General features: G+C 39.9%; 1 protein-coding gene across 4 annotated transcripts in view; it reads left to right on the top strand.

The window, feature by feature from the left end:
* The window catches only part of Ptp99A (Protein tyrosine phosphatase 99A), a 727568-nt gene that overhangs the window by 601931 nt on the left and 105332 nt on the right, over nt 1–20305 (top strand). For 2 of the 4 annotated variants that reach the window (XM_070090785.1, XM_070090787.1), the window contains 4 exons: nt 5940–6090; nt 13676–13890; nt 14338–14382; nt 15244–15369. In XM_070090785.1, the coding sequence (XP_069946886.1) occupies nt 5940–6090; nt 13676–13890; nt 14338–14382; nt 15244–15369 (537 nt within the window). The remainder of the gene's footprint in view (nt 1–5939; nt 6091–13675; nt 13891–14337; nt 14383–15243; nt 15370–20305) is intronic. The other 2 variants (XM_070090786.1, XM_070090788.1) reach the window with 1 other exon arrangement.

Raw genomic sequence — 20305 nt, 5'->3', positions numbered from 1 at the left:
ACCTGCTGGTCCATCGACTGGAGGAGAGGAGTGGTATTAGGAGGCATTAACTTCACCGTGATGAAACTAAATTCCTCCACTATTTGCTCTTCTAAGTTTGGAGGATGAGCAGGAGCATTGTCCATTACCAGGAGGCACTTAAGTGGCAATTTATTTTCCAGGAGGTATTTCTTCACGCTGGGGCCAAACACTTCATTAAACCAATCTAGGAAAATTCCCCTTGTGACCCATGCCTTACTGTTAGCCTTCCACATCACACACAAATTACTCTTGGCAACACTGTATTTCTTGAACACACTGGGATTTTCAGAGTGATACACTAGTAAAGGCTTCACTTCAAAATCCCCACTAGCATTACTACAAAACATGAGAGTAAGCCTGTCTTTCATAGGCTTATGTCCTGGGAGTGCCGTTTCCTCCTGCGTGATGTAGGTTCTCTTTGGCATTTTCTTCCAGAAGAGGCCTGTTTCGTCACAATTAAACTCTTGCTGGGGTTTGAATTCTCCAGTGTCTATGCACTCCTTAAACTCCTGTACAAACTTCTCAGCTGCTTTTTTGTCAGAACTGACAGCCTCACCATGCCTTATCACACTGTGAATGCCACTACGCTTCTTAAATCTCTCAAACCAACCTTTGCTGGCCTTAAAATCACAAGCATCACCGCTTGTTGCAGGCATGTTCTTTACGAGATCGTCATGCAACTGCCTTGCCTTTTCACATATTATCGACTGCGTAACACTATCTCCTGCTAACTGTTTTTCGGTAATCCACACCAACAATAACCTCTCCGCTTCTTCGAGGATTTGTGATCTCCTTTTTGCCAGCATATCCACCCCTTTTGCAACAACAGCACACTTTATTTCCTTTCCTTTCGCCACGATCAAAGTGATGGTTGAATGGGGCTTGCCATACATCCTGGCAAGCTCTGTAACACGCACTCCACTCTCACATTTTTCATTGATTTCCCCTTCTTGAATTCGATCGTGTTCCTCACTTTCTTTACCAAAGGGCTTGCACTAGCTTTCCTTGGGCTCATGGTGACTTATTTAGCAGTTGTAATCACAAAAAATAATGGAGTATTACATATGAACCCTCGGGGTGATGGTCACGTGTTGGTAAACAATGGCACACCGAGTGTGAATAGCGTGGGAGACTGGCTTTGTGTGCGTGGTGACGGGCAGACGGGTACTGGACGGTCGCTGAAACACAAGTTTTTTCACGAAACTCGAGGCCAAATTTTTCCAAAAAAACTTGCCGAAGGTCGAATTTCACGAAAGTCTCCCTTTTCCCATCTCTCTCCCCTCCTCCCCTCTCTCTCTCCCCTCCTCCCCTCTCTCTCTCCCCCTATCCTCTCTCTCCCCTCTTCCCCCCCTTCTTCCCCCTCTCTCCCCCTCTCTTTGCCCTCTCTCGCTCTCTCTCTTCCCCCTTTTCCCTTCTCACTCTCCCCCTCTCTCCTTCTACCTTTCCCTTCTCTCTCTCTCTCCCCCTCTCTCTCTGTCTCTCTCTCCCCCTTTTTCCTTCTCACTCTCCCCCCCTTTTTCCTTCTCACTCTCCCCCTCTCTCCTACCTTTCCCTTCTCTCTCTCTCTTCCCATTTTCCCTTCTCTCTCTCTCTCTCTCTTCCCCATTTTCCCTTCTCACTCTCACCCTCTCCTACCCTTCCCTTCTCTCTCTCTCCCCCTCTCTCACTCTCCCCCCCTCTCTCACTCTCCCCCCTTTTTCCTTCTCACTCTCCCCCTCTCTCCTACCTTTCCCTTCTCTCTCTCTCTCTCTCTCTCTCTCTCTCTCTCCCCCATTTTCCCTTCTCATTCTCCCTCTCTCCTACCCTTCCCTTCTCTCTCTCTTTCCCCCTCTCTCTCACTCTCTCCCCCCCTTTCCCTTCTCACTCTCCCCCTCTCTCCTTCTACCTTTCCCTCTCTCTCTCTCTCTCTCTCTCTCTCTCTCTCTCTCTCTCTCTCTCTCTCTCTCACTCAAAAAAAAAAAAAATGGTGGGGACTCGCAGGAACCAGGGATCAGATGAGAATGGTTCTGGTAGAGAGGAGTGGATGGAGGAGCAGAGGAAAAGGATGGAACAAGAGTGGGAGAGAAAATTAGGAGAGCTTTCTGAAAAAATGGAGAAAGAGCTCTCTGTGAAATTGGAAAAGAGGTTGGAGAAGGAGACGAAGAATTGGGAGGCACAAGTCGAAACTGCAGTAGCCAGGATAAGGGGCCTAGAAGTTGAGATAAACAGGCTGAAGCGAGTTACAGGGGCAGTGACCAGAAAAGACACAGCATATGAAGCTGAGAGGCTGAACAGGAAGGAAGGAGATATGAATTATGCTGAGGTCATATCAGCCTGCCAAGAAGGGCCAAGGAGTGAAAGGGAAGAACAGCTGGGTGCAGATGGAGAGGGTGAAAGGTCGAATGCTGAGGCACAACCACGCTACCAAGAGCCACTGGAAAAATCAAGGGAGAAAATGACCACATACAGACAGGATCCAGTCAGAGGGTGAGGCAATGGGAGGAGGAAAGGGCAAAATCAGTGTTTATCCATGGGCTTCAGGAGAGAGAGGAAAGGACACACACTGAAAGGCAGCAGGAAGAAAGAAAGGAGATTGAGAAAATCATCACGGAAATAGGTGAAGAAGAGATGGATGAGATGGTAAATTTTCAGAGAATAGGGGGGTACGTGAACGGGAGAAACCGACCGATCAAGCTGATTCTCAGGATGGAAACAGTGCGGAACAGGATTCTCCAAGAGAAACCACGGTTGAAATACTTGGAAGAGCACAAGAGGGTGTTCCTAGACAGAGACAGAACACAAACAAAATGACAGCAGCTGAGGGAGAGGACAAAAAAGCGAAAGGAGCTAGGAAAGGAGACAAGGATAGAACCAGCAGAGGTCAGTCTGAGCAGAACAGAGCAGCAAGGGCAAGCACACACACAACTATCCTCAGAACCCCACAACCTACCACACCATCCCAACACACACTACAATCCATACCCACACATACCCAACACTGAGCTATAGAATCTCACAGTATGCTACCAAGTCTCCCACCCTCACAGGCCCCCCAAACCACAGTGTTGCAAAGGAAACTGAAGGTATGGTACACAAATGCTGATGGAATAACAAATAAGTGGGAGGAGTGGCACGAAAGAGTCAGAGGCATCACCGGACATCATAGCTCTCACAGAAACCAAGCTTACAGGTATGATAAAAGATGCCATCTTTCCAACGAGATAGCAGATCCTGAGGAAAGACAAGAGGGAACAGGGAGGGTGGAGGAGTGGCACTGCTGATCAAAAACCGATGGAATTTTGATGAGCTGGAGAGAGGAGACAGCGGAGAAGAAAGTGATTACATAGCGGGAACGCTTCACTCTGGAGGTCCCAAGGTGGTAATTGCAGTGAGGACATGATAACGACATTCAAAATACTGAGAGGAGTTGACAAGGTGGACAAAGACAGGATGTTCCAGAGATTAGACACAGTAAGAAGGGGACACAGTTGGAAGTTGAAGACGCGGATGAATCACAGGGATGTTAGGAAGTATTTCTTCAGCCACAGAGTAGTCAGGAAGTGGAATAGTTTGGGAAGCGAAGTAGTGGAGGCGGGATCCATACATAGCTTTAAGCAGAGGTATGATAAAGCTCACGGTACAGGGAGAGTGACCTAGTAGCGACCAGTGAAGAGGCGGGGCCAGGAGCTTGGACTCGACCCCTGCAACCTCAACTAGGTGAGTAGGTGAAAAACAAACAAAAACACACACACACACACACACACACACACACACACACACACACACACACACACACACACACACACACACACACACACACACACACACACACACACACACACACACACACACACACACACACACACACACACACACACACAGAGCTAATGGTTCAGGGAGAGTGACCTAGTAGCAACCAGTGAAGAGGTGGGGCCAGGAGCTAGGACTCGACCCCTGCATCCTCAATGAGGTGAGTACACACACACTCTCACACACACTCACACTCTAGAACTCCTGTATTCACGGATTCAGTTTCCACAGTTTCATTTTGTGGTTTACCACAGCCTGAAAATATTACAGTGGAACCCCGGTTTTCGTCCAGTCCAGTTATCATACAATTCAATTTTTGACCACTTTTTCTGGCGAAATTTTCCCTGTTTTAGTGCATCTGCTCAGAAATCATCTGTATGAGAATCATCCACCTGCCCGAGGGATGCAGCTGCTCATACATTCGTGACTCAGTCTGCCTTTATTACTTTTTTACTAAGAGTGTCTCTGTAGTCTTAACGCCATATTAATAATACTAATACATAATAATCACCCTTGGGCACATTAAATGTCTTATTTTACATTAATATAGACATTTTCTTTAATTCATCTATTATATTTTCTTCAAAATTATATAAGAAACATATTACATCGCATATAAACATGCAGTGTTTAATTGCTGTGGAGGGGTGGTAGTTGGGTGGACAGAAAATATTACATTTTCTCTGGCCCAGTACCAGAGAAAATGTAAATGAATCTGCGCTGGTCCAGTCACTCCCCTTAATACATAACGCTTTTGTTTACAATTCTCGGCATGAATTACTCATTACTTCTCCCTTTGTTTATGATGGCATCTAATGGTAGTTGTTAGAAACGATTAAACTTAGTGAACATGGTATGTCGATGGTAATAATATGGCTCTCGGGTGCATTAAATATCGTGTAGCTATGTAGGTAGGTGTAGGTATGTATCCTAGGCAGACTACATACCTACATCTACTGGCTACCTACACCTGACTTCCTATACAAATAAATAATGCTAACCTCTCGCCCTACATTAAGACTACAAATATTTTAAGGTAAGTAATGAATGTACTGTGTACGTATTTTTCTTTTTATTGTGTTTTTTAATGCCTAGTACTATTGCTAACTTAATATAAGTTAGTGTAAACTTGACAACCCTATGCCTGTTGTGGAATCTATTGTGGCTTTAGGGAAGTCCATGGAGTTGGATGTGAGTGGCCAGGATGTGGAAGAGTTGGTGGATGACCACAGGGAAGAGCTAGCCACTGAAGAACTGCAACACTATAGTTACTCTATAAAATTTATTTTTTGTTGATATTTTTGGGTGTCTGGAATGGATTAATTGGATTTATATTATTTCTTATGGAAAATATTACTTCAGTTTTTGTTCAAATCAGTTTTCGGCTGACCTGGAATGGATTAAAGATGAAAACCAGGGTTCCACTGTAAGTGAAAAATTCCAGAATAAATGATTCATAAATTTCAAGTTGCATGCCATTCTGAGTAACATTGTTGAACCTTCCTGCCCCATTGCGCTCAGTACGTGACTCGTCTCTCTTTGTCCTTTTGTACCTATGCTGGCCTGCTTTACTTGCATCCAGTTAGCTGTCCACATTTGTTGCCATGTTATTGCAGTGTTGTGGTGAAAATAATCCTTAATTTTGCTTGATAATGGCACCAAAACACAAAAGTAGTGATGGCAGTTCTTATTAATTAAATTGAGGTTTTGCCATTTTTTACATTCAAGTGTAAGTCTGAGATAAGGTGCTTCTTAACTTGGACCTTATCCTGAGACTAAATGAAAAGCTGATGTTTCTAGCATTCTTCATAAAGATTCTGAAACCACTTTCCTCAGGGAGGGAAGTTCTCAGAGGGCACATTGTATCAAAAGATACAGAACAAATATTATATGTAATAGTCGTGGAGTCATGTCATGTGAAGAGGACATTCTTATGAAACTAAATATAAATATATATATATATATATATATATATATATATATATATATATATATATATATATATATATATATATATATATATATATATATATATATATATATATATATATATATATATATATATATATAATTTTTTTTTTTTTTTTTTTTTTTTTTTTACTTATTAAGGCTTCGTTATATTTTTACAGCATGTAGCGGACCTACATGCTGACGGAGATATAGCATTTTCCAAGGAATATGAAGCAATACAAGCAGCCTCTGCCCAGGAACATCATCCAGCAGAACACTCACAGCACCCAGACAATAAACAGAAGAACCGTTACCTCAACATAGTTGCTTGTAAGTGGAATTATTTGTTTCTGTAAGCTTATGTAAGCTGAAAGGAAATATAAAATTGCAAAGAGGCAGTTTTATATATCCTTTCAGATTCAATTCATGTTTCTTTGTCATACAGTGACTGAATATTGTTATTTGCTTTGCACACTGAATCAGTTCATTATTTGAGTAGTGTATTACAATACCTGTCATTCACTAATCTCGTACAAAACTCTCCCACCTCACATGATTTATGACTACTGTTTTAACAGTGCCACATTTTTAAGCATTTTATATATATATATATATATATATATATATATTTTTTTTTTTTTTTTTTCAACAAGTCGGTCGTCTCCCACCGAGGCAGGGTGACCCAAAAAAAGAAAGAAAATCCCCAAAAAGAAAATACTTTCATCATCATTCAACACTTTCACCACACTCACACATTATCACTGCTTTTGCAGAGGTGCTCAGAATACAACAGTTTAGAAGCATATACGTATAAAGATACACAACATAACCTGTCATCAGGAATACAGTAAGATTAAGTTTTACTTAAGAGATTGTAAAATTTGTAGTAAGACATATTAATTTTAAACATAATCAGTTTTAATTGCCACAGTGCTCACCATGCCAGTGTTTTGCCCATAGTTTATTTGTCATTCCCATATATCCAGAGGTGTGCAGGTATGACGGTTCAGTTGTCCGTCCAAAAAGCAAATATCTCTTAACCCCTTCTTTAGAGTGCAGGCACTGTACTTCCCACCTCCAGGACTCAAGTTCATCTAACCAATTCCATTGAATCTCTTCACAAAATGTTACCTTGCTCACACTTCAAACAGATTGTCAGGTCCCAATAACCATTTACTTCCACTCAGTTTAACATGCTCACACATGCCTGTTGGATGTCCAAGCCGCTTGCACGCAAAGCCTCCTTTACCCCTTATCTCCATCCTTTTCTAGGATGACCCCTACCCTGCCTTCCCTCCATTACAAATTTATAATCCCTCCAAGTCATCCTATTTTGCTCCATCTTCTCTAACTGTCCAAATGATTTGATTTAATTTAATGTATTTAATTTATAGGTTTGAGGGAATGTCTTGGGTTATACAGATATAAACATTCTGTGTCCATATCACCTGTGTGCCTTCCAAACTGCTGTATAACATTTTTTTTTCCTTTTTCAACACACTGGCCCTCTCCCATCAAGGCAGGGTGACCCAGAAAAGAAAGAAACACTTTCACCATCATTCACACACAATCACTGTTTTTGCAGAGGTGCTCAGATATGACAGTTTAGATGTCACTCCAAACAGCAAATATCCCAAACCCCTACTTTAAAGTGCAGGCATTGTACTGCATACCTCCAGAACTTTAGTCTGGCTAACCGGTTTCTTTGAATCTCTTTTCACAAAATATTACCCTGCTCACACTCCAGCTTCTTGTCAAGTCCCAAAAACCATTTTATCTCCACTCACTCCTATTTAACATGCTCACACATGCCTGCTGTATGTCCAAGCCCTTTGCACACAAAACTTCTTTTACCCTTCCTCCATCCTTTCCTAGGATGACCCCTACCCCTCCTCCCCTCCACTAAACCCTCCAAGTCATTCTACTTTATTTCATCCTCTCTAAATGACCAGACCACCTCAACAACCCCTCCGCAGCCCTCTGAATAAAAACTTTTAGTAACTTCACACTACCTAATTTCCACACTACAAATTCTCTGCATAATATTTACACCATACATTGCCCTTAGACACAACATCTCCACTGCCTCCAGCCTCCTCCTTGCTGCAACATTCACGACCCATGCCTGAAACCCATAATAAATCCTTTGATATTATAATTGTTTCAGGTGTAATACTCCTTGAAACATGAAAATAAGTCTCATTATTTGACTGTTGGGTTAGTCTAGGTTAAATATACTTAGTGTGGTTTGTCACTGAATTCCACTGTAGTATCATGAAATTGTAATAAATTGGGAGTGATTAATCATCTTTGTGTTATTTGTATGCCCTGTTTGCTGGTAGGAAAGCTGGCAGTGGAACAATGCATGCCTACTGATTTCATTGTTTACTTGTACTAGTTAGGTGTACTAGTATGTTGGACATATTCATCGCCTGTGTATTTAACCATGATGCACTGTGGACCTTCCTGGCCTTAGATCATTTTCAAAGGCATGAAGAGATTATAGAAGACCCAAGGAGTTGTGCCGAGGTCAGAAATATTGGCATTTAGCCTTGGTGGGAAACAGCTGATGTGTTAATAAAAAATGGTACATTGGACACAGTTATTACTTGCTTAGTAGTACAATGTTGGACTTCGTTTAAGGGTTAACTTGTGTGGAAATATTTGTGTACAAGTAATCAATACAGTAAATATGAAATGACTAATTATTATTTGTACTTCAGATTTTCCACATTTTCCTTAACATCTGTGATAGGTTCTTGGAAACTGCAACTTTAAGCAAAACAACATATAACTAAACCAATTTTACCCTTAACCAGACTCAACTTCTAGTTTTGTTTGTAATGTCATACAATAACAAATATGGTAGGCTCGTTGAGCGCTTTTGTACAGCATTGTTTGTCATTCATTTGTGTAATTATTGTATACTTAACGAATTTTTATTTTACAATAATTTATATTCGTTGTATTTATTCAATTTTATTTTTCTCGTCAGCATTATAATTAAACAACATTGAAAGAAATGATGTTATTCAAGGACCTTCTGTACATCTATATCGTAATTGCGGTCTATTTTGGCAGAGACTGACTTGGCTCATAACTTTTTTTACAAAGCACATTTAGATTGCTGATTAAGAACTTGTCACTGTGACAGGAATCCCTTAATGATATTACATTGATAGATCAGGTCATCTCCCCTTTTTTTGTTATTTTTAACCTTTGCAGACTATTGTGTTTTCATAAACATTATCTAGCCTTGGATTGAATTGCCTCAGAATCATATACAGAGTCTCCTCACTTAGCAATGTACTCATTTACTGATGACTCGGACTTACGACAGGCTCTCTGACCAGTATACATACCTAAACAATATATATTGAATTGCCTCAGAATCATATACAGAGTCTCCTCACTTAGCAATGTACTCATTTACTGATGACTCGGACTTACGACAGGCTCTCTGACCAGTATACATACCTAAACAATATATATTAAGGTGATTTCCTCTATTCTATTTATTATACTATACAGTAAACTACTGTATAAACATTTAAAAATAAGCTAAAAATGTTATAAATGTTGCAAAGGTGACATTAGAACAATATCAAAGATGGTTGACACAAACCCACTACCATTATAATATGCTCCTTGCTTAGTGACAGATTCGTTTACAGACGTGATCTTCGAAACGGAACTCTGTTGTTAAGTGAGGAGAGGCTGTACATATGTACAGTATTTCTATAGGAGTTGACAGTGATAGGAAAATGCTTGGGAAAAATGAGCTGGTGAAGGCATCTTACTATTTTCAGAAGATTGTGATTATGAATCATTGTTACAAGCAAGAATATGAACACTGAACCGGGGAGCATATTACTGCACATGCAAGAATGAATGCCTGTCATACATAGGGAGCATTTCTCCATTTGCTTACTATTGCGTAAGCCCATACATAGTTTGATTTTAAGTCTAAAAACCCCACCACCCCCTCAGACATTAACAAGCAAGTGATGTGATACAAAAACTAGAAAGATTTGAATTGAAAGAAGAAACAATGTGTTAAGTGTTTCAAGGGAAAATAATAGATAGAAAATTATGGATGTTTAAAAATTTAAGAAACTAAAGTTGAGTTGGAAGTAATTACAGAATTATGAATATAACAGTTTAAGGTGATGTGTTGCAGATGCTGCATTTTATTCTTGAATTTAAATTCAACAGAATACTTGCTATGTAGTAGGTTGGTACTAGGTAGTAGGTTGGTAGACAGCAACCACCCAGGGAAGTACTACCGTCCTGCCAGATGACTGTGAAACAAAAACCTGTAATCGTTTTGCATGATGGTAGGATTGCTGGTTTCTTTTTCTGTCTCATAAACACGCTAAGATAACAGGGATATCTTGCTACTCCTACTAACACTTTGGTCACACTTCACAGACACGCACATGCATATATATATATACATACATCTAGGTTTTTCTCCTTTTTCTAAATAGCTCTTGTTCTTTTTTATTTCTTCTATTGTCCATGGGGAAGTGGAAAAGAATCTTTCCTCCGTAAGCCATGCGTGTCGTATGAGGCGACTAAAATGCCGGGAGCAATGGGCTAGTAACCCCTTCTCCTGTATACAATTACTAAAAAAGAGAAGAAGAAAAACTTTATAAAACTGGGTTGCTTAAATGTGCGTGGATGTAGTGCGGATGACAAGAAACAGATGATTGCTGATGTTATGAATGAAAAGAAGTTGGATGTCCTGGCCCTAAGCGAAACAAAGCTGAAGGGGGTAGGAGAGTTTCAGTGGGGGGAAATAAATGGGATTAAATCTGGAGTATCTGAGAGAGTTAGAGCAAAGGAAGGGGTAGCAGTAATGTTAAATGATCAGTTATGGAAGGAGAAAAGAGAATATGAATGTGTAAATTCAAGAATTATGTGGATTAAAGTAAAGGTTGGATGCGAGAAGTGGGTCATAATAAGCGTGTATGCACCTGGAGAAGAGAGGAATGCAGAGGAGAGAGAGAGATTTTGGGAGATGTTAAGTGAATGTATAGGAGCCTTTGAACCAAGTGAGAGAGTAATTGTGGTAGGGGACTTGAATGCTAAAGTAGGAGAAACTTTTAGAGAGGGTGTGGTAGGTAAGTTTGGGGTGCCAGGTGTAAATGATAATGGGAGCCCTTTGATTGAACTTTGTATAGAAAGGGGTTTAGTTATAGGTAATACATATTTTAAGAAAAAGAGGATAAATAAGTATACACGATATGATGTAGGGCGAAATGACAGTAGTTTGTTGGATTATGTATTGGTAGATAAAAGACTGTTGAGTAGACTTCAGGATGTACATGTTTATAGAGGGGCCACAGATATATCAGATCACTTTCTAGTTGTAGCTACACTGAGAGTAAAAGGTAGATGGGATACAAGGAGAATAGAAGCATCAGGGAAGAGAGAGGTGAAGGTTTATAAACTAAAAGAGGAGGCAGTTAGGGTAAGATATAAACAGCTATTGGAGGATAGATGGGCTAATGAGAGCATAGGCAATGGGGTCGAAGAGGTATGGGGTAGGTTTAAAAATGTAGTGTTAGAGTGTTCAGCAGAAGTTTGTGGTTACAGGAAAGTGGGTGCAGGAGGGAAGAGGAGCGATTGGTGGAATGATGATGTAAAGAGAGTAGTAAGGGAGAAAAAGTTAGCATATGAGAAGTTTTTACAAAGTAGAAGTGATGCAAGGAGGGAAGAGTATATGGAGAAAAAGAGAGAGGTTAAGAGAGTGGTGAAGCAATGTAAAAAGAGAGCAAATGAGAGAGTGGGTGAGATGTTATCAACAAATTTTGTTGAAAATAAGAAAAAGTTTTGGAGTGAGATTAACAAGTTAAGAAAGCCTAGAGAACAAATGGATTTGTCAGTTAAAAATAGGAGAGGAGAGTTATTAAATGGAGAGTTAGAGGTATTGGGAAGATGGAAGGAATATTTTGAGGAATTGTTAAATGTTGATGAAGATAGGGAAGCTGTGATTTCGTGTATAGGGCAAGGAGGAATAACATCTTGTAGGAGTGAGGAAGAGCCAGTTGTGAGTGTGGGGGAAGTTCGTGAGGCAGTAGGTAAAATGAAAGGGGGTAAGGCAGCCGGGATTGATGGGATAAAGATAGAAATGTTAAAAGCAGGTGGGGATATAGTTTTGGAGTGGTTGGTGCAATTGTTTAATAAATGTATGGAAGAGGGTAAGGTACCTAGGGATTGGCAGAGAGCATGCATAGTTCCTTTGTATAAAGGCAAAGGGGATAAAAGAGAGTGCAAAAATTATAGGGGGATAAGTCTGTTGAGTGTACCTGGTAAAGTGTATGGTAGAGTTATAATTGAAAGAATTAAGAGTAAGACGGAGAATAGGATAGCAGATGAACAAGGAGGCTTTAGGAAAGGTAGGGGGTGTGTGGACCAGGTGTTTACAGTGAAACATATAAGTGAACAGTATTTAGATAAGGCTAAAGAGGTCTTTGTGGCATTTATGGATTTGGAAAAGGCGTATGACAGGGTGGATAGGGGGGCAATGTGGCAGATGTTGCAAGTGTATGGTGTAGGAGGTAGGTTACTGAAAGCAGTGAAGAGTTTTTACGAGGATAGTGAGGCTCAAGTTAGAGTATGTAGGAAAGAGGGAAATTTTTTCCCAGTAAAAGTAGGCCTTAGACAAGGATGTGTGATGTCACCGTGGTTGTTTAATATATTTATAGATGGGGTTGTAAGAGAAGTAAATGCGAGGGTCTTGGCAAGAGGCGTGGAGTTAAAAGATAAAGAATCACACACAAAGTGGGAGTTGTCACAGCTGCTCTTTGCTGATGACACTGTGCTCTTGGGAGATTCTGAAGAGAAGTTGCAGAGATTGGTGGATGAATTTGGTAGGGTGTGCAAAAGAAGAAAATTAAAGGTGAATACAGGAAAGAGTAAGGTTATGAGGATAACAAAAAGATTAGGTGATGAAAGATTGAATATCAGATTGGAGGGAGAGAGTATGGAGGAGGTGAACGTATTCAGATATTTGGGAGTGGACGTGTCAGCGGATGGGTCTATGAAAGATGAGGTGAATCATAGAATTGATGAGGGAAAAAGAGTGAGTGGTGCACTTAGGAGTCTGTGGAGACAAAGAACTTTGTCCTTGGAGGCAAAGAGGGGAATGTATGAGAGTATAGTTTTACCAACGCTCTTATATGGGTGTGAAGCGTGGGTGATGAATGTTGCAGCGAGGAGAAGGCTGGAGGCAGTGGAGATGTCATGTCTGAGGGCAATGTGTGGTGTGAATATAATGCAGAGAATTCGTAGTTTGGAAGTTAGGAGGAGGTGCGGGATTACCAAAACTGTTGTCCAGAGGGCTGAGGAAGGGTTGTTGAGGTGGTTCGGACATGTAGAGAGAATGGAGCGAAACAGAATGACTTCAAGAGTGTATCAGTCTGTAGTGGAAGGAAGGCGGGGTAGGGGTCGGCCTAGGAAGGGTTGGAGGGAGGGGGTAAAGGAGGTTTTGTGTGCGAGGGGCTTGGACTTCCAGCAGGCATGCTTGAGCGTGTTTGATAGGAGTGAATGGAGACAAATGGTTTTTAATACTTGACGTGCTGTTGGAGTGTGAGCAAAGTAACATTTATGAAGGGATTCAGGGAAACCGGCAGGCCGGACTTGAGTCCTGGAGATGGGAAGTACAGTGCCTGCACTCTGAAGGAGGGGTGTTAATGTTGCAGTTTAAAAACTGTAGTGTAAAGCACCCTTCTGGCAAGACAGTGATGGAGTGAATGATGGTGAAAGTTTTTCTTTTTCGGGCCACCCTGCCTTGGTGGGAATCGGCCGGTGTGATAATAAATAAAAAAAACTTGCTATGTATTGATGTATACACACCCACCAGTTTTGTAAGTGGAATATGAATGCTAATTCATTTTTCTTTTTCTAGATGATCATACTAGAGTCCCTCTTCGACCACTCCCAGGCCAAAAGAAAGCCATCGAATATGTAAATGCTAATTATATTGATGGCTATGATAAAGCTCGTGCATACATTGGTACCCAAGGACCATTACCATCCACCTTTGACACCTTTTGGAGAATGGTCTGGGAACAGAGGGTTCACATTATTGTCATGATCACCAATCTTGTGGAGAGGGGACGGGTAAGTCTCGCTAAATACTCTATTTGTTGCAGTATTTTCTAGTATTAGTTTAGGAACTATTATATTTGGTACCATATTTATGCAGAGTACTTCACTGACAGTCACATTACATTATCTTCAATACAAAAATACATTTTTCTTGATGTACTGTGCATGATATTGTCATCAAATATGTTTTCATTTTAATAACTGGTTTGAGCATTGAATTACAAGAAGAGTACTGTAAGCTTCTCTGAATCATTCCCTTATTGTTAAGCCACTTACATTCATGCTTTGACATAACAAAATTACACTTACTGGAGCATTAAGGTTTTTTTTTTTTTATTTTGTAATTATTTCATCCTTGTCATAGTGACAAGCGAAGCTAATCTTTTCAGCTTTTATGTTCTCCAACCATTTTGGACTGAAAGGTAATATTTGTTTTCTTTCCTTTTCTGCCTTTCATAGGAAACTGTTAAAAAACAGCCAAAGCTAGCTACCCAATGCCTAGAGGTATTGTATAATACACAGTGCAAAACTTCTTTATGCTAGGTGTGCACAAGGGAGACATTCGCTTGGCATGCCACTGTACACAACCAATCCTTGCTTGCTACTCCCAACAACCCACTTGGTCTAAACCACAGTGTATTACAGAATTCTCTTGTATGGATTATGATTTGACAACTTGTCATTATTATATATGGAAAAGCCTTCCAAAAATGCCTTAGTAATTTCTTTTTGTAGATTCTAATTATTTTGCTGTTATTTGGCAGTTGCTGAATTTGTATTATAATTGTTTGACAGATAATTATTCATATGAAAAATATCACCAAGGATGGATCTTCATTTGATACTGTATAACAGGAAACCGCAGTAGAATCCCTTTGTGTATTATTTGTAATTAATATAATTAGAAAATTATTAACTGTAATTGATTGCTTTTTAGCATCATTCTTGGTGGTTATCCCTAATTGTTCCCTGTAGGTGATTAATGATGTGTTGGCCAAGTGGGGAATGGGAGGGGACTAGCCTCTAGCTGTTCTAGTTGTGTTGTAGATTTAGATACTGATTATGCCATCTGGGTTATCACCTGGAGCCATTTGATAGCTTAAACCAGTAGGAGTTTTGCCCTTGTGGATGGTTCTATTAAATGTTGCATGTAGTAAAGATGAAGTGTAGTTTGTTAATTTATATTTTAATTTATTATGATGCTGAAGGCAGATGGGTTAGCTAGTGATAAAGGTCCAAATTTAAATTTAAATGTATGTGTAATTTTCACAGACTTGTAAAAATATTATAATAACAGCCAGCCACAAGACAAAACTTCTAATAATAACTGGAAAGATATTTAGGTTGTATCCATCAACTTTACAGAAAAAATGTGACCAGTACTGGCCTAAGGAAGGAAGCGAAATATACGGCTTAATTCAAGTTCGATTGGTGCATGAAGAAGTGCTTGCTACATATACAATCAGAAAATTTGCTATTAGACACATGAAGGTATGTGGGAATTTCATTAAATTTAGTGTGTGTGTGTGTGTGTGTGTGTGTGGTATAGTAGTTATGAGAATATATTTTAGTGAGTATTTTTATAGAGGAAAGTGTAGTTGGACCACAAAAACATGACACTGTTCCTTAATATGCAGTTAGAGAAATGAGAGAAGTGAATTCCAAAGAAACTCGCAAACGTATCAATAAGGCCACCATATTTCAACAATAATTGAATATTGTATTTCAAGTAATTTGACCTGTTGCCTCGATGCATATTCAGGTTCTGTTACATGGTCGTGTCACCACATCCCAGGTTTTCAAACAGTGTTAGTGTGCATTATAATTAGGTAAACCTGAATGGTTCTCAAGCTTCTTGTTTGTTATAACAATCCATACCTAACCTGGAAAGTAATCTCCCACCTGGTAAGCACCAGAGATACACTGTACTGACTGGATCACCATATTACTGAAGCATTGGACATTATATTTAAAACAGCTGCATCCTGGACCAGTTATTTGATTATTTAATTTCTTCCAAGGCTTTACAGTAAAGCGGTTGTTCAAATATTTACTATATGCATGAAAATCAGTTTAAGATTAAAACTTGATGTATTTTTTTGATGTGTATTGGGTAATTCTTTGGCCACCTAGGAGACACTTAAAAATCTATTTGATGTGATTTCCTTTTTTTTTTTTTTATTTGTATGCTAGGGTTAGGTAACCTTTTCAGTGCATGCCCAAACTGTGAAGATTTTTTATAAAATTTTTTTTTGCAAGACTGTGAATTTCAAGTAGCAAAAATGTCAATTTTATTTACTGTTCTGTAAATCATCTCTTAACAATGGGGATATGTTCCTGATAATTGGTATTTTATGAAAAATAGTACTATGTAAAGTGAAGAACAAAGGTAAAATAAGGTTGTGTTTCAGGCTCCTTAAAAATGCCAAATAACTTTTTTTAAATACAGTTGACTGTCCATGGTAGTTACATTCTTTAAAGTGGCGCCATGACAAAAGAAATTGTCTAAAATGAACTGAAGAACATATGGGATATTTTTTTTTTTTTTTTTTTTTTTTTTAACAAGTCGGCCGTCTCCCACCGAGGCAGGGTGACCCAAAAAAAGAAAGAAAATCCCCAAAAAGAAAATACTTTCATCATCATTCAACACTTTCACCACACTCACACATTATCACTGTTTTTGCAGAGGTGCTCAGAATACAACAGTTTAGAAGCATACACGTATAAAGATACACAACATATCCCTCCAAACTGCCAATATCCCAAACCCCTCCTTCAAAGTGCAGGCATTGTACTTCCCATTTCCAGGACTCAAGTCCGACTATATGAAAATAACCGGTTTCCCTGAATCCCTTCACTAAATATTACCCTGCTCACACTCCAACAGATCGTCAGGTCCCAAGTACCATTCGTCTCCATTCACTCCTATCTAACATGCTCATGCACGCTTGCTGGAAGTCCAAGCCCCTTGCCCACAAAACCTCCTTTACCCCTCTCTCCAACCCTTTCGAGGACGACCCCTACCCCGCCTTCCTTCCCCTATAGATTTATATGCTTTCCATGTCATTCTACTTTGATCCATTCTCTCTAAATGACCAAACCACCTCAACAACCCCTCTTCTGCCCTCTGACTAATACTTTTATTAACTCCACACCTTTTCCTAATTTCCACACTCCGAATTTTCTGCATAATATTTGCACCACACATTGCCCTTAAACAGGACATCTCCACTACCTCCAACCGTCTCCTCGCTGCTGCATTTACCACCCAAGCTTCACACCCATATAAGAGTGTTGGTACTACTATACTTTCATACATTCCCTTCTTTGCCTCCATAGATAACATTTTTTGACTCCACATATACCTCAACGCACCACTCACCTTTTTTCCCTCATCAATTCTATGATTAACTTCATCCTTCATAAATCCATCTGCCAACACGTCAACTCCCAAGTAACTGAAAAAATTCACTTCTTCCATACTCCTCCTCCCCAATTTGATATCCAATTTTTCTTTATCTAAATCATTTGACACCCTCATCACCTTACTCTTTTCTATGTTCACTTTCAACTTTCTACCTTTACACACATTCCCAAACTCATCCACTAACCTTTGCAATTTTTCTTTAGAATCTCCCATAAGCACAGTATCATCAGCAAAAAGTAACTGTGTGAATTCCCATTTTGAATTTGATTCCCCAAAATTTAATCCCACCCCTCTCCCGAACACCCTAGCATTTACTTCCTTTACAACCCCATTTATAAATATATTAAACAACCATGGTGACATTACACATCCCTGTCTAAGACCTACTTTTACTGGGAAGTAGTCTCCCTCTCTTCTACACACCCTAACCTGAGCCTCGCTATCCTCATAAAAACTCTTTACAGCATTTAATAACTTACCACCTATTCCATATACAGTGGACCCTCGACTAACGCTATTAATCCGTTCCTGAGAGCTCATCGTTGGTCAAAATAATCGTTAGTCAAGTTAATTTTCCCCATAAGAAATAATGGTAATCAAATTAATCCGTGCAAGACACCCAAAAGTATTGAAAAAAAAAAATTTCCACATGAAATATTAATTTTAATACACACAAACTGAAGAAGACATGCACAGTTACATGACACTTACCTTTATTGAAGATCTGGTGATGATTGATGGGATGGGAAGAGGGGAGTGTGTTGATGGTCTTAGTGTTTAGAAGGGGAATCCCCTTCCATTAGGACTTGAGGTGGCAAGTCCTTTTTCGGGGTTACTTCCCTTCTTCTTTTAATGCCATTAGGACCAGCTTGAGAGTCACTGGACCTCTGTCGCACAACATAGCTGCCCATAGAGGCCTGTACCTCCCGTTCCTTTATGACATTCCTAAAGTGTTTCACAACATTGTCAGTGTCACCATTAAACACTTGTTCAGATTTCAGTCCTTCACTGTCGATGTACTCCTTGAATTCCTGCACATATTTTTCAGCTGATTTTTGGTCCAAACTGGCAGCCTCACCATGCCTTATCACACTATGTATGCCACTACGATTCTTAAATCTCTCAAACCAACCTTTGCTGGCCTTAAATTCACTCGCATCACCACTAGTTGCTGGCATTTTTCTAATTAAATCGTCATGCAACTTCCTAGCCTTTTCACATATGATCGCTTGAGATCATATGTGCTATCTGTTTTTCGTTTATCCATACCAATAACAGTCTCTCAACATCTTCTATCACTTGCGATCTCAGTTTCGAAAACATAGTTGCACCTTTGGCAAGAACAGCTTCCTTGATTGCCGTTTTCTTGGCCACAATAGTAGCGATGGTTGATTGGGGTTTTGTGTACAGCCTGGCCAGCTCGGAGACATGCACTCCACTTTCATACTTAGCAATGATCTCTTTCTTCATATCCATAGTAATTCTCACCCTTTTTGCTGTAGGGTTGGCACTAGAAGCTTTCTTGGGGCCCATGGTGACTTATTTTGCAGGTGCAATCACTAAAAAGGCTGTGATAATATGAAATGTTCCGATTGTATGCTTGGAAGCGACCGCAGTGGCTGGCTGGCTTGTAAACACTGGCCAGAAGTGGACGCGTCTCAGACGGAACGAATAGTGTTGGTCGAGTTTTTTAGCGCTAATCGAGGCAAAATTTTTGCGATAAAATGTATCGCCAGTCAGATTTATCGTTAATCGATGCCATCGCTGGTCGAGGGTCCACTGTACTTGCAACATCTGCCACATTGCTCCTCTATCCACTCTATCATATGCCTTTTCTAAATCCATAAATGCAATAAAAACTTCCCTACCTTTATCTAAATACTGTTCACGTATATGCTTCAATGTAAACACTTGATCTACACATTCCCTACCCACTCTGAAACCTCCTTGCTCATTCTAATTCTTTCAATTATAACCCTACCGTACACTTTTCCTGGTATACTCAGTAAACTTATTCCTCTATAATTTTTTTGTCTCTTTTGTCCCCTTTCCCTTTATATAAAGGGACTATACATGCTCTCCGCCAATCCCTAGGTACCTTCCCCTCTTTCATACATTTATTAAACAAAAGTACCAACCACTCCAACACTATATCCCCCCCTGCTTTTAACATTTCTGTCATGATCCCATCAGTTCCAGCTCCTTTACCCCCTTTCATTTTACGTAATGCCTCACGTACCTCCCCCACACTTACATTCTGCTCTTCTTCACTCCTAAAAGATGGTATACCTCCCTGACCAGTGCTTGAAATTACTGCCTCTTTCTTCCTTAACATTTAAAAGTTCCTCAAAATATTCTTGCCATCTACCTAATACCTCCATCTCCCCATCTACTAACTCCCCTACTCTGTTTTTAACTGAAAAATCCATACTTTCCCTAGGCTTTCATAACTTGTTTAACTCACTCCAAAATTTTTTCTTATTTTCATTAAAATTTCTAGACAGTGCCTCTCCCACTCTATCATCTGCTCTCCTTTTGCACTCTCTCACCACTCTTTACCTTTCTTTTACTCTCCATATACTCTTCTCTTCTTATAACACTTCTGCTTTGTAAAAACCTCTCATAAGCTACCTTTTTTCTTTTATCACACCCTTTACTTCATCATTCCACCAATCACTCCTCTTTCCTCCTGCCCCCACCCTCCTATAACCACAAACTTCTGCCCCACATTCTAATACTGCATTTTTAAAGCTATTCCAACCCTCTTCAACCCCCCCACTACTCATCTTTGCCCTAGCCCACCTTTCTGCCAATAGTCACTTATATCTCACCCGAACTTCCTCCTCCCTTAGTTTATACACTTTCACCTCCCTCTTACTTGTTATTGCCACCTTTCTCTTTTCCCATCTACCTCTTACTCTAACTGTAGCTACAACTAAATAATGATCCAATATATCAGTTGCCCCTCTATAAACATGTACATCCTGGAGCCTACCCATC

The sequence above is a fragment of the Cherax quadricarinatus genome, chromosome 33 (genome assembly GCF_038502225.1).
Source record: "Cherax quadricarinatus isolate ZL_2023a chromosome 33, ASM3850222v1, whole genome shotgun sequence".
NCBI lineage: Eukaryota > Metazoa > Arthropoda > Malacostraca > Decapoda > Parastacidae > Cherax > Cherax quadricarinatus.
The sequence above is the reverse complement of the archived record's forward strand: the minus strand, read 5'-3'. Positions and strand labels throughout refer to the sequence as shown.